The sequence below is a fragment of the Parathielavia appendiculata genome (assembly GCF_033297405.1).
Source record: "Parathielavia appendiculata strain CBS 731.68 unplaced genomic scaffold N657scaffold_1, whole genome shotgun sequence".
Classification (NCBI taxonomy): domain Eukaryota; kingdom Fungi; phylum Ascomycota; class Sordariomycetes; order Sordariales; family Chaetomiaceae; genus Parathielavia; species Parathielavia appendiculata.
In genome coordinates, this window is record NW_026944220.1 from 3,719,886 (window position 1) to 3,733,208 (window position 13,323).

The window sequence follows — 13,323 nt, forward strand, 5'->3', positions numbered from 1 at the left end:
CGGTGGCCTTCTCGACATCGACACCGCGCCGATTTTCATCATGCCAGACCCGTACGACACAGTTAGCGCAGACCCTTCCGCCGGTCTGCCCCTTCGCCAAGTCTTGATGAGCCTCCATTATGCTTATCCGACTATCATCTTCGCCTACTACATGGCCACATCCACCGTTGCTGTCTGCACTCTGCAAACCATCTCCTCGGAACAAGCTCACCCCCGCCGGCGGGCCATCACATGGTCCCTCGCCTTCATCATCCTCACTTACTTCGCCCAGCTACTCGCCCTGGGCACTCAGGGCGCAATCCGGCACATCTTCCCATTCGCCGACCAGGATACCGTTATTGGTCTCATGTCATGCGCCCTGGTATTCGGCGTTGTCTTTGCTGGCCTCTCGGAAGCCACCAACCCGGTGTGGTATCCATATATGGGTTGCTTCGGCCTTGCTCTCGTCTTCGAGCCGGTCCTTGCTACCGTCGCTCTGATGGTCCGGCCCCCAGGACCTATTGACTTCATAGGCTTCTTCGATATCTCTGCCGCCGCTGCCAGATATCTCGCGGTCATACTGGCCTTGGGGTTCTTCTTCGAAGGGAACCGCAGCGCCCGACAAGATAAAGGCACTGATTCCGAACGGCAGAGTCTGCTCAAATCGAATGTTCATGCCAATCATGACTCCGACTCGGATGCTCGGAGCGACGGAGCCCAGCAGAACGGCTATGGAACCACTTCGGATTCTTCGACCGACAGCAACCAGTCCTCGGACACGGACGACGACGAGAACCCCTATGAGAGGCGGCAGCGGCAAGCCAGCGAGGCGATGGAGAAGAGGCTGAAGGAGAAGGGGAACTGGGTCACATATGCCAAGAGTTTCATGGTATGTTTCCAGTCACCCCTGTGTTAACTGTGTACTTGTCTGACAGATAGTTCACAAGGTTTTCTTCCCTTATATTTGGCCTGTCAACAACCGCGCGCTCCAGGTCCGGGTCGTACTCGTCGGGCTCTGTCTGCTTGCCATGAACTTCATCAACTTTCTTATCCCGCGCCAGCTGGGCATTATCATGGACAGTCTCAGTGGCAGGAACGACAGAAACCCTTGGAACGAGGTTCTCTTCTTTGCAGGTCTCAAGTTGGTCGCCTCCGAGGCAGGGCTCTCGCTGTTACGACAATGGCTCTGGATCCCCGTCGAGTTCTACTCCTTCGGCGCCATTAGCACGGCCGCCTATTCGCACGTGCTGAACCTGTCGTCTGATTTCCACGACTCCAAAAGCTCCTCCGACATCATGATGGCCATCTCGTGCGGCCAGAGCATTTCCAATATCCTGGAGTCGATCTGCTTTCGCGCTGTGCCGATGCTCATCGACATGGTGGTCGCCTTTCTATATCTCTCGGCAACCCTCGGGCCGTACGAGGGTTTCATCACGATTGCTACCGCCGCCGTCTTCATGTACATTGCCACCCGCATGATCGCTGCACTCAAGTCCGCACGCAGGAACGAGGTCGGCGCTTGGTACAAGGAACACTATGTGCGCCAGGCCGGAATCCAAGGCTGGTCAACCGTCGCCAGCTTCAACCAGATAGGACACGAGGAAGACCGTTACTCCACGGCGGTTGAAGATCGCGTAGCCAAAACACAGAAGGTCTACTTTGGCTATGTCCTTGCATACGCCCTTCAATTCCTCGTGCTTTTGTCTGGCCTCCTCGCTGGCGCCTTCTTGGCAGTATACCAAATTACCCATGAAGGTGGCACCCCCGGCCAGTTCATTATGCTGTTAACATACTGGGCCCAGATGGTGTCTCCTCTCAGTTTTTTTGCTGGTCTGGGTAAGAGCATCTCGAGGGACCTTCTTCAAGCGGAGCAGCTCTTGGAGATCATGCAGACCAAGCCGAGTATCGTCAGCAAAGAGGGTGCGCCGCCGCTGCGGTTCACGGGAGGGGAGGTCCGCTTCGAGAATGTTTGTTTTTCGTACGACAAGAAGAAGGATATCCTCAAGGACATCAACTTCACCGCGACGCCAGGCATGACAATTGCCTTTGTCGGGGCTACTGGTGCCGGCAAATCTACCATCCTGAAGCTCTTGGATCGATTCTACGACGTGACCAAGGGCTCAATTCGGGTTGACAATCAGGATATCCGAGATGTTGATCTTTACAGGTATGGACGTAGCGAATCATCACATTGAGGTCCTTTCTAATACGCCTTAGTCTTCGAGCGCAGATCGGTGTTGTTCCGCAAGCCCCCATCCTGTTTGACGACACGATCATGAACAATGTGCGGTATGCAAAGCTCACCGCGACCGACGAGGAGGTTTACGAGGCTTGTAAAGCTGCCGCCATCCATGAGCAGATCCTGACCTTTTCTGACGGTGGGTACTCCCGATCCCATGCGAGAATCAAACTGACAAGCGGAAGGCTATCAAACCAAGGTTGGCGAACGGGGCGTCAAGCTCTCCGGCGGAGAGCTGCAAAGGGTAGCGATTGCACGCGCGATTCTGAAGAGGCCCTCAATCGTTCTTCTCGACGAGGCGACCAGTGCAGTCGACACGGAGACTGAGCAGAAGATCCAGGAGGCTCTGCGAACGCTTTGCGAAGGCCGCACGACTTTCATTGTAGCGTAAGTGGGTCTGAGATTCTCGGAAAAGCACAAGCTAACAAGCACAGACACCGCTTGTCCACCATTATGAACGCCGATCGCATCATCGTTGTCACCGGAGGAGAGATTGTCGAGCAGGGCAGCCACGATGACCTTATCCGGGCGGATGGGAAGTATGCGGAGCTCTGGTCCAAGCAGATCTTTGTGAAGCCCAAAGAAGACAAGGAGTCGCGCGAGGACAAGGCAGCTTCCAAAGGGCGAAAAGGGCCCAATATTGTCAATGACTTGAGTGCGGAGGCAACCAGCTCAGAGCTTGCCAAGGTCAAATCAGCTCCGACAAACGGTCAGGCGAATGGGCAAGCCAATGGGCAAGCCAACGGGCATGCCGAAGGCTCCGACGACTCGGCAAAAACGAATGGCAACCCGACCACCCCGGCGCACAAGAAAGAGGTATGAGCGATAGAAACCCGTCATGGCATGCATGTATTATTATCCACATACTACATACATACCCTGACCGTTTTCTATCCCTTCCGCTGCCTCCTTCTAACCATAACCACCTCACAAAAAGGGCTCGCAGCTGAACCCGGGCGCGCCGGCCTTCACCCCGCGCTCCATCACGGCAGCCGCGACCAGCCCGACTAGACTTCCCCATCGTTCCATGGACGGCTTCTTTGACAGCCAGCCTACGACGCCATCGTTACCCGTTCCGAACGCCCCACCGCCTACGCCCGTCCTCCCTCTGGCCCATATACCACCGCCACACCATGTCCACTTCTTTGCTGCTGCGCCGGTGGTCATGATGCCGGCTTCTTACGCTACCTTGTTTCATCCTGCGCAGCACCCGACCATGTTTTCTCAACCCGGGTTGTCGCCGCAGCGGCCGGCGCCGGCGCCGTCGGTGGGGAGGAGATTGGAGGTGGCTGAAAGTAGTGTTGACTCTGCTGAGGGGGTGGCGGTTGAACAAGACCGAAAGGTGTACAGGAGGTCGGCGGAGGTGAGAAGATGGCCATTAATGCCATCGCTGGAAGCATTAGTGCCATTGTTGGGAAAGGAAGTGCCAAGGAGGACGACGGGGTCGACCGGGTCGGGGAGGGAGGATGATGATGGGTCGGAGGAGTCTATGGGTTGTGATCGAAAGGAAGAGGAGGACGAGGTTGAGGATGCAGGGGAGGGGCCGAGGTATCCCCGGTATTCTAGACGGGTGCAATCCAAGAGCGAGCCGGGCGTTTTGGGGGGAACGGTGCGGTATCATGATGACTTGTCTGGTGAGGGAGAGGAAGAGGGGTCGTCTTCGGGGGGCTGAGGTTATGGGTTATGACATGGGCTTTTTCTGGCGCTTATCTTTCCCATCTTCGTCTTTTTCTCTTTACCCCGGTCAGGAATTGCTTGTTGTCGCAAACGACTAAGTGTTTGGCTAAACTATTCTTATGATTTTTATGGAACATCGGGAGGGAGGCTGGGGATGATTTGTAGGTGTAGGTGGGTTTAGCTTAGCAGTGGGCTGAGTTTGGAGTCTTGATAGAAAGCCGTCGGGTTGAGTGGGTGAAACACCTCAGGTTAGACGTGCCAAGCCACAGTTGCAAAAGCGGCGATGGGTTAAAACAGAGGAAAATAGATAAGCTTAGAGTTGGCTTAGGTTACACGACGTTGGAGGAACACAAAATGCCTGGGGATTGGTATGTACATATGGCTCCCCTGGCTGAGGAGGATTCATTGAGGCTGTTTGAATGTTTGCTTTTGCTGTGCTCGTGACATCTGTGGTTCCCTTTGTTCTTTCCCAGTTCTGGATGAGGAGCGGTGAGAGTCGGTCAGTTTCTGTGATGTGACAGTTGGATGATGGATTTCGGTCAAGGCAGCAAAGGCAGCATTTTATCTCCGCGCGACGACTATGGAGCTTTGGTACAGAGTATATGGACGGATGGAGCGATGTGAGGAGTGGACCGTTTGTCTGAAGCTCAAGGTATTCTATTTACCGCCGGCCGTCGCAGCCGCCTTTAAGGTATATCATTAAGCCGTCACATACTTAAACCATTTAACGCAATTGAATGTACAACAATCCAAATCCCTGAATCCTGGCCCTTCGCCTCCGGATGTAACCCCGAATACGATATCAAATGGCATCATCCAACTCCAATTCTTCGGATCATCATGTCTACTGTTGGTTGATCACGGGACTGAGAGCGGTGGCGCCTCCCTCCTCGGCGTCCCCGCCCCCCTTCTGGCCCTTTGGCTCCGTAATACCAGTACCCCCAAGTACCTTGACGACGAGCTTATTTTCTTGACGCATCTCTTCTTCTTTGTGCTGCCCGTAGTTGTGCTCTGGATCCTCCGTTGATGCGCCTGCCTGTTTCTCCGCGACTCCGTCCACTCTGTTCTCACGCTCCCCCCCCACTGCACGTTGCTTCGCGCCCGCCGGCTTCGGCACGACTAGCTCCCCCTTCTTTTTCTTCTTCTTTCCGTGCCCTGTGACCCTGTCCATCACATCCCCGGCCTTCTTCCTCGCCTTGACGTAAATTTCGAGCCCGACCAACACGGCATAGCTCTTGCTGACGCTCACGCGGCTCATGTCGACGCCGGCCTCCCTGAGGGACTTCAGGAAGGCCTTGAAATTGGAAGCTGGCGGTCGGTAGTGGCCTGAGAGGGGGGACAAACTTGTCAACCTGCCGTCGCGGATGCGGATCAGCCCCGCGGCCGAGATGCGGCTGCCCTGTAGGAAGGACGAATGCTGGAACGCACCACTGTTCTTGATGCCTACGTAGAGTCGGAACGAGGTGTCGGCGACGAAGATCCAGGTGTTTTTGCGGACTGTTTTGCGGAGGAGTTTGTTGACGATGGTGGTCCCCGAGAGGTGGTGAGAGAGCTTCTTGGCCGGGGTGGCTGGGGCAGTGGAGGTGTAGCGCGCTGCGTCGGCCGAGGCGATGGAGGATGCGGAGGATGATGAGGAGGATCGGGAGGAATGTGAGAAGGTGGTTGTGTCGCTTAGGAAGTTCGTTTGGTTTTCGGAAGAGGGTGAGTAAGCTGGGGTCGGGTCGTCGCTGGGCACTATGCCTTGGATGGAGTCCTTGTACTTCGACGAGGTGTCGATGCGCGCCCCGTTTTTGGCCCAGCAGAGGCGGCCTTCGTCGTCGACCTTGACGAGGTAGTACTGGCGCTCTTCGCGCGAAAGGTAGCGCACCTGCTCGCGATCGAGGCGTTCTCGCGGGCAAGCGTCAAGGTCGATGTTCTTGCCCTCGCCGTAATCGAGCCAGTAAAAGAAGTTCTCCTTGGTGTCGGCGCTTTTCCAAACCTCGTGGTATACAAGCAAGTTAGCGCCGTAACGGTGCTTGAGGTCGACCATCTCGAGAAAATATTGAAGGCCCATCATTCTGGCCTCTTGTTTGCGACGCGCCTTGGCCTCCTCCTTGCGCTTCTTCTTCTCTTCGGACTTTTTGTGGTCGCTCAAGTCGGAAACGGAAATGGAGGATAACGACGAGCTACTGCTGCTTGAGTCGGTATCGTCGGCGTCTAGGTCCCCTCCAGCGTGACGAGCAATGGTGGACACCTTCTTCCAATTCTGTCGTGCGAGAGATGGACGGGTACCGGGCAGGCCGGGCGACGGTAGGCAGTCATGGGGAAAGGCAGCGCGAGCGCGAGGTTTGGTCATCTCTCTCCATTGCGCCTCCCGAACGGCATGTATCCAGCGGGTTGATGCGTCGATACCCAGGCCCTTCATCTCGCGCCGGACACGGTAGCCGCGGTAGGTGCGCTGGATAACAGTTGCGGCCTTGGCGCGCCGGCGGTCCTCGGTGTCTGCTATGTGGTGGCCGGCGCCTAGCCTGCTAAAGAAGTGCCCATGGCGAGGCTTATTGTGTTGCGGCGACGTCGGCGGGGATGCGGGTTGGAGGGCACCGTCGATGCTCTGCCGCTGCTTTTCGCGCTGGAGGCGTTTCTGTTCGGCTTCCCGCTCGGACTGGACATCGGCAATGTGATCAAATTGATCTTTTGTCGGGACTACAAGCGAGTCCAGATACACTTGGTGACTTCGCGACGAAAGTGCCGAGTCGATGGAACCTTTGGAAGAAGGGCGCTCTTTCTGTGTCGGCCTTTCTGGTGACGGTGGGGTAGCAAATGACGTCGCTGGCTGTTCCATGGTGGGCCCACGGCTCGAGTCGATCGTATCTGAAGGGTTCAGTGCTTCCTTCCCTTTGAAATTCGTAGATACGAAGCGATCAGGAAAGGACATGTGCCCGCGGAAACGCATCAGCATAAGGTGCGTATTTCAATCTCATCTGGTGTGGAATGACGATCCTACGCCGATGCACCGCCTTCACAAGATTGCGCGCTTCCAGCGACATGCGTGGGGCTGACGTCCTGGATTGCCAGGCCTCGGCCCTCCCGGACTTCGGCATCTCGCTCCAACACCCTTCATTTTCGTCATAGTGATATGCTGGTTTGGTTTTCAAAGGCAGCTAACTAGCGTCAACCATTGAGAACTCCCTTTCTTTTTCCTCTGGAAACAATGAACCTGGAACCTAACGGAACCGAATTGAGCAACCGTCCAAATGGGGTCTGGATAAGACCCATGCCCGCAGCTGCAGTGAGATAGCCAGATAGTGCAAAGCTTAGCCCAAAGACACAGGGGTTCTGATGAGGGGTCAAAATGGGTCTATTTCTATCACTTGATCTTCCGTCCATCCGCTGTCCAATCACTCGACGTCAGCATCCCTCATGCTAATGCATCTAATGCATGGTCGAGGAGATGACCTCCTCCCATTCCTTCACCAGCTTTAGCGCGCTCTCGCACTTATGCCTCACCACCCCGAGACAGTCCGACCCCAGCGGCAGCCTCACGGGAATTTCCCTCCCCTTGGCCACGCCCTCCTTGGTCAACACGTCGACAATGACCTTCGCGCACTTGACCACATCGCCGGGCTGGTTCCCGTTGTAGGCGTCCATGGCCTTGCGCATCTCTTCCGCTCCGGTGTTGTGGTACAACTCGATCTGCCGCGCCGTCTTGATCCGGTGGTCTCCGCCGGCCCCGGACGCCAAGAACCCGGTGCGCGTGTACCCGGGCTCGAAGCAGCACACGGTAATCCCAAACGGCCGCAGCTCCTCCGCCAGGCCCTCAGTCAGCCCGCTCACGGCGAACTTGGTGCTGCAGTCTGTCGAGAGGGTCAGCAACATGGTCTTCGAGGATGAGAAGAGGTATGTAGTGGGTAGGCGGATAACTTACAATAAGCCGCGGCCGGGCCCGACTCCCAACTCCCGAGGCTGCCAAACGTCGCCAGCGCCGCCTGTCCCCCTGGCACTTTGGCCGCCTCGCGGAGGTAGGGCGCCGCTGCCCTCGCAACGTTGGCCGTGCCAAAAACGTTGGTGTTGAATGTGTCAAAGACCTCTTTATTGCTGTTCCCCTTACTGTCAGTCTCAAAACACATTTTGGAATTGGTCTTCCGCGAAAGGAAGGAGGATACTCACCTAGCCTCTTCAACAGCGCCCTCCAATAGATACCCCGCGCAGTTGACGACATGGGTAATCCGGCCGTAGATGGCGTTAGCCTCCTTGAAGACGGCCGCCAGCTTCTCCTCGTCGCTAGTCACGTCCAGGTCGAGCACGGCGGCACCGGCGCCCTTAATTTTGCCCAGCTTGGATGCGCTGCGCGCTGTGGCAATGACTTGGTGGCCGCGCGAGAGCGCTTCGTAGGCGATGGCTTCGCCGAAGCCTGAGGAGGCGCCTGTGATGAGGAACACAGGGGTGGTAGCTGTGGTTGACATGATGAGCGGTGAGAATGCTACGGTAAGGTAGTATAATATGAAATTATGGAGGACAGTGTGTTTGGTCGATGGGAAGTGATGATAGGTAAGGTGGTCGAGTTCTGTTGTATTAGTGTTGTGGATGCTGGGTTTTGAAGATGATGCTCGAACATGAGTACCAGGTCGTGCCCAGCGTCTTTATACCCATCATCGTTGGTGATGTCGGACTTGGCTGTCGCATCATGGTTGTCCTTGGCGAATGCCAGTGAATCATAAGTGCGATTAAATCCGAGGTCGAGGTCCGTGATGCTGTCGCCGACATGCAGAGTTGCAGCCAAGAACACTTGATCAAAGGTGCTTTCGCATGCAGCGGTGATAATTGAATTCTGGAGAACCGAGAAAACACGACCTATCTGGGGATATCCCCCTTAGCGGGAAAAAGAGAGCCTGTTAGAATTCGCGAAGAAAGTGTACTGGTGTCACAAACAGCGGACTTCTTCCCTTGCTAAGGTTCTTAACTCCGGACGTACCTGCACTTGCAGTACCTCCGTAGACGGCTAAGTGTTATCCCCGATGGTGGCCTGTGCTTCTCTGTTGAGAAGGTCCACCGGCGTTAGCACCCAAGTCCACCTCATGCTATCGCCGATGGACACCCCCCCAAATGCCTCGACGCCGTTGATAGCTAATGAACTCCGATGAGGTACGGAGCACAACTAGCTCGGTGCCATCTCACTATATGATCAACCGAACATCTGCTCGTCATTTAGCCTTCTCATTCCGAGGGTGATCTGATGAACCGCCAAACATACAGCTTGGGTCCGACACGATCCATGAGCAACAAAGAGGACATCGGGGGACTCGAGTGTACCTATGGTACTTATGGGCTAGTAGCCAAGAGCAAGGAGAGAACATATGCCGAGTCTCCTTGGAGAGTGTGCAAGTAAACCGACAATTCCACCTGCCGATGCTGACCGCCAAATTCCAAGCCAGGTTCTTGAAATACATACCCGCAAAGACACAAAATCTGTTCCTCACATTCCTCTTCCCCCGGCTCAAGGGCCAATGCTTGTTGCTGTAAGATTCCTCTGTGATAGTCAGGTATTGCTCCTCCTCCAGCTCAGATGAGTTGCGTTGGTTGGTGGGTTGACGGCCATGGCTGTCGTCGGAGGCCGTGGTTGACTGAGGTGTGTTGAGTTAGTGAGGACCGATGAAATATCTAGATTATCAGCAACAAATACCTTTTTGACTTGTGGCTTAGTGCCTATGTCTCTTCCTTGTCGTCGTCCTCAGCCACCGACTCTCAGATATCAGCGATCCTCTTTCCGTTCAACAAGCAATCTTTCCCAACCTCAGGGCCGAGCACGGTATGGAGTGGACCTTCTGGTGCAGGATGTTCCCACTCCCTGTCGACTTCGTCGTATATCTCGAATACTGAGGCCTCCATCTCTCGCAATTTCAGTTGGATAATAACGAAATCTGCCCATGATGGCCTCCCATGCGACGTCCCGGAAGAAAAGAGCCCAACGGAACGGCTGGTCTGCAACCTTGCGGACGTGGCGATCGTACCACCTGGGGTAGTAGGTGCGAATGCCTCGCGAGAAGTATGACATTCTGGCGTCGTAAGAAGAACCGAACCTCGGGCTATGCTTGTAGATGGAGTCAAACTTCTGGAGGTAGGCTTTGGCGTAACGCGCATCCTTATTGGTCTCCAAGCTGTGGAATTCCCAGACCAACTGTATAGACCGGGCGCGGAATTCGTTACCCAAGGTGTCGAGGATCACCTGATAGGTCAACCTTGGGCCGATGTGCTTGGGGGACCAACCAAGACACCGAATGCGTTCGAGTACGTGAGTACCTCGAATTGATGCCACCATCAGCTCGACAATGTCTCGTCGATCCATCTCCCACTGCTCGCGATTGGCCTCATTTTTATGCCCGGGAATGTCCTCTTTCAAATAGCGCTACAGGTCATCCGGGCCAGAGATAACTGCAACATTGACTCCCAATTCTCACTCTCACGGGCCGCGCCCTTCTCGTCTGCTTGGTAATGCACAACCGGGAAAGGTGTGAGGGAACCCCGCTGTCGCTTCAACTGCCCTACTACCTCGAAGAGCTAGTCTCGAGTTGCTGATTCTTCGCCACCGCGTGCCACCATGTCGGACAGTCGAGTCATTGACTGTTGGGCTTGTCGAAGCTCACGGGACGTTCTGGTCAGGGCGTCGGACAGCTGGAGTGCCAAATCGCTCATTCTGCTCGAAGAGCTTTGAGACTTTGAGACGATAGGTTTGCAGTTGGTTTCTCGTTGGTCACCTCGGCTTTCGGCTGCCGAAATCGTTTGCGCTCCGCCATCTTGAGGGCAGGCCAGGAGAGTCGACTTCGTAGAGGAAGTTTCTGTCAGACGAGATGTTGGCAGCGAGAGGACTTTCGTTACAGCTAAAGGTAATGATTTAATAAGATGAATGAAGGTGATGGAAGCCGAGTAGATTTCGTAGAATGAGAGTTACCCCTCCGCTTGGACGGGGAGCTTGAGTGCCGTGTTCGTGATGAGCTGCTGCGACGATGACTGATGACCAGTGCCAAGGCTCGAGCATGAAGCCAGTTGAAGGATCTGGCAGGAAGTTGGTGGTCTGGTTTGGACCAAATCCGGCCGTCCTCAAAACTCTTTTCTCTCTCTTGATGTGCTCTTTAGGTAGACTGGTTGTCAGCAATGACTGCAGGGTGGTGGTGGGGTTTTGAGAAGAACGAACTGGTCATTGGGCATAAACCGGTTGGTGACAAAATCGCTTCTTGTGGGTTGCCAGGAGTCAGAAACACAACAAGTGACCAGATTTGAATGGTGCTAAGAAGAAGAGTTTGAGTAGCTGGGGAGTGCTCGTTGCAGGTTCTCCGGCGGGCCAGAAGGCTGTTGTGACCGGATCTGCTCGTTCAAAAAAGAGGACGACAAAAATGGAAGTTTGGGGTTTCAAAAGAATCTCAGCAGTGAAATAGTCGAGTGCTGTGATAGTGATTGCACAGTGTTTACAAGGCCACAACAGAAACAGTTCTGTTCAGTTTCCTTTCCGTTTTGTTTCCATCCTATCTTCGGTTTCCGCTCTCTACGGCTTGAGGCACAACAACATAGGAGACCTAAGAACGTCAATAGAGCTGGACAGACACCAAGTATACTATTTTCTCTCTGACTGGAGGGGCTGGTCCTTGAGGAACTCAGGAGAGGTTACACTGGGAACTTTTACGTGCAAATCCGACTCTGGCATCCTGCAGATACTTGTCCGTATCCGTGACCTTGATTGGTGCCTGATCGTCAGAGTGCCATTTCAGACACCTTGTTGTCTGCAAGCGTTGGGCTATTCCCCAGTCCTCTTCATTTTCCTGTTCTTGGGTTTCTGCCCCTATCTTAACTCGAGCCGAAAACAAACCATGGTTGGACGAGAGATGATGGGGAGGGGTCCCTGCACGCATTTACGTACGTAAACGGCTAGCCACGGTACAGTTATCCGAAATTCCATCACTTCATATTAGAAACAAACAATGCAGAGTACACGTTACCCTTGACACTTTCTGGACACTTCTCCCTCAAACTTTGCCAAGATCATCATGAAATGAACTCCAAGACGGTATACACCAGGGAGACTAGTGTCATTCAAGGATGTTCTCCGGTCATCTGCGCAGACTAGCACCGCGCACCCCCTCCCGACAATGAGGTCCCTTCTCACCTCCCTGCTCCTCCTCACCAGGCAAGTCCAGCACTCGCTCACCTACACCCTGCTCTCCAACCAGTCGCTGCAGCATCTCATTCCACCGCCCCCTTTCTCGCCCTTCACCTACCCAGACCCCGACTTCGACCCCATCCACAGCACCCTCCTCGCGCCGATCCTCCAACCGCGCGTGCCAGGCACACCAGGCCATGCCGCCGTCCAGCATCACTTTACCTCCTTCATCCGGAACCGCCTGCACCCATCATGGCAAGTATTATGGCACAACACCACGTCAACGACTCCAGCAACGGGCGACCGCCAGGTACCCTTCCAAAACCTCATCCTACGGCGCGACCCGCCGTGGGCCAGCGACGCGGGAGAGGGCGAGGTGGCGCGCCTGACGCTCGCGGCTCACTACGACAGCCTGTACCGGCCCGAGGGGTTCGTGGGCGCCATAGATAGCGCCGTGCCCTGCGCGCTGCTGCTTTTTGTTGCGCAGGCGGTAGATGAGGCGCTGACGAGGCGGTGGGAGGGGATGGAGAGCGATGGTGGTGGGCTGGAGGAGGAGAAGGGGGTGCAGATTCTGTTGCTGGATGGGGAGGAGGCCTGGGTGGAGTGGAGTGAGGTGGATAGTCTGTACGGATCAAGGTGAGTTTTCCCTTTTGTGATGGGATTTGGATTGTGGAGACCGGAAAGGAAGCTGATACATGGCAGGGCACTTGCTGAGGCGTGGGAGGGCACGCGGTACGAGGCGGGAAGTAGCTTCTCTACACCGCTGGAGGCCATCAGCCTGTTTGTTCTGCTGGACTTGCTTGGCGCGGCAGAGCCGAATATTCCGTCGTATTTTCCCAGCACGCATTGGGCATATCAGCATGTGGCCAAGATCGAGGGAAGACTGCGGAAGCTGGGCGTGCTTGAAACGAAACCGAGGAAGCCGTTCCTGCCGGAGAGCGACAAGGAAGGGGTGCAGTTCTTCAGAGGTTTTGTGCAGGACGATCATGTCCCGTTTATGCAGAGGGGCGTTGACATTCTGCACATCATACCCACGCCGTTCCCGGCGGTTTGGCATACTATGGACGACGATGGGGATCATCTCGACGTGCCAACCATCCGGGACTGGGCGAGGATCATGACTTCGTTTGTGGCCGAGTGGATGGATCTGGAGGGATATGTTCCCGAAGCAGACCCAAGGAGAGCAGAGAACAAGTACTCTGAGAAGCAGGAGCTCTAACGAAGGTACAGTGGGGTTCCAAAAGTCTGTTACCACCCCACCCACTTTACGCGTCTCCTCGACGCGTCCACTATCATCCTC

The 13,323-nt window shown here is 55.2% G+C and overlaps 5 protein-coding genes across 5 annotated transcripts; 3 read left to right on the forward strand and 2 right to left on the reverse strand.

Annotated features, from left to right (window-relative positions):
• Positions 1 to 40: 40 nt before the first annotated feature.
• On the forward strand, positions 41 to 3,040 carry N657DRAFT_652773 (uncharacterized protein; the record flags this gene model as incomplete). Its single annotated transcript, XM_062794332.1, has 5 exons — positions 41 to 868; positions 927 to 2,146; positions 2,197 to 2,357; positions 2,404 to 2,605; positions 2,653 to 3,040. The coding sequence occupies 5 exons, from the start codon at positions 41 to 43 to the stop codon at positions 3,038 to 3,040; spliced, it is 2,799 nt and encodes a 932-aa protein (XP_062653122.1).
• Positions 3,041 to 3,100: 60 nt separating this feature from the next.
• N657DRAFT_639964 (uncharacterized protein) lies at positions 3,101 to 4,080 on the forward strand. The gene has a single exon (XM_062791874.1). It carries the CDS (start codon positions 3,246 to 3,248, stop codon positions 3,888 to 3,890), a length of 645 nt encoding a protein of 214 aa, XP_062653123.1. The 5' UTR covers positions 3,101 to 3,245; the 3' UTR covers positions 3,891 to 4,080.
• A 3,226-nt stretch (positions 4,081 to 7,306) lies between these two features.
• N657DRAFT_652775 (NAD(P)-binding protein) lies at positions 7,307 to 9,166 on the reverse strand (the record flags this gene model as incomplete). The annotated part of the gene is made up of 4 exons (XM_062794333.1): positions 7,307 to 7,728; positions 7,800 to 7,969; positions 8,042 to 8,297; positions 9,142 to 9,166. 4 exons carry the CDS (start codon positions 9,164 to 9,166, stop codon positions 7,307 to 7,309), a joined length of 873 nt encoding a protein of 290 aa, XP_062653124.1.
• A 232-nt stretch (positions 9,167 to 9,398) lies between these two features.
• N657DRAFT_70609 (uncharacterized protein) lies at positions 9,399 to 10,490 on the reverse strand. The gene has a single exon (XM_062797383.1). The coding sequence runs from the start codon at positions 10,215 to 10,217 to the stop codon at positions 9,666 to 9,668; it is 552 nt and encodes a 183-aa protein (XP_062653125.1). The 5' UTR covers positions 10,218 to 10,490; the 3' UTR covers positions 9,399 to 9,665.
• Positions 10,491 to 11,851: 1,361 nt separating this feature from the next.
• Positions 11,852 to 13,323, forward strand: N657DRAFT_639968 (uncharacterized protein). Its single transcript, XM_062791875.1, has 2 exons — positions 11,852 to 12,659; positions 12,726 to 13,323. Exons 1-2 carry the CDS (start codon positions 12,013 to 12,015, stop codon positions 13,240 to 13,242), a joined length of 1,164 nt encoding a protein of 387 aa, XP_062653126.1. The 5' UTR covers positions 11,852 to 12,012; the 3' UTR covers positions 13,243 to 13,323.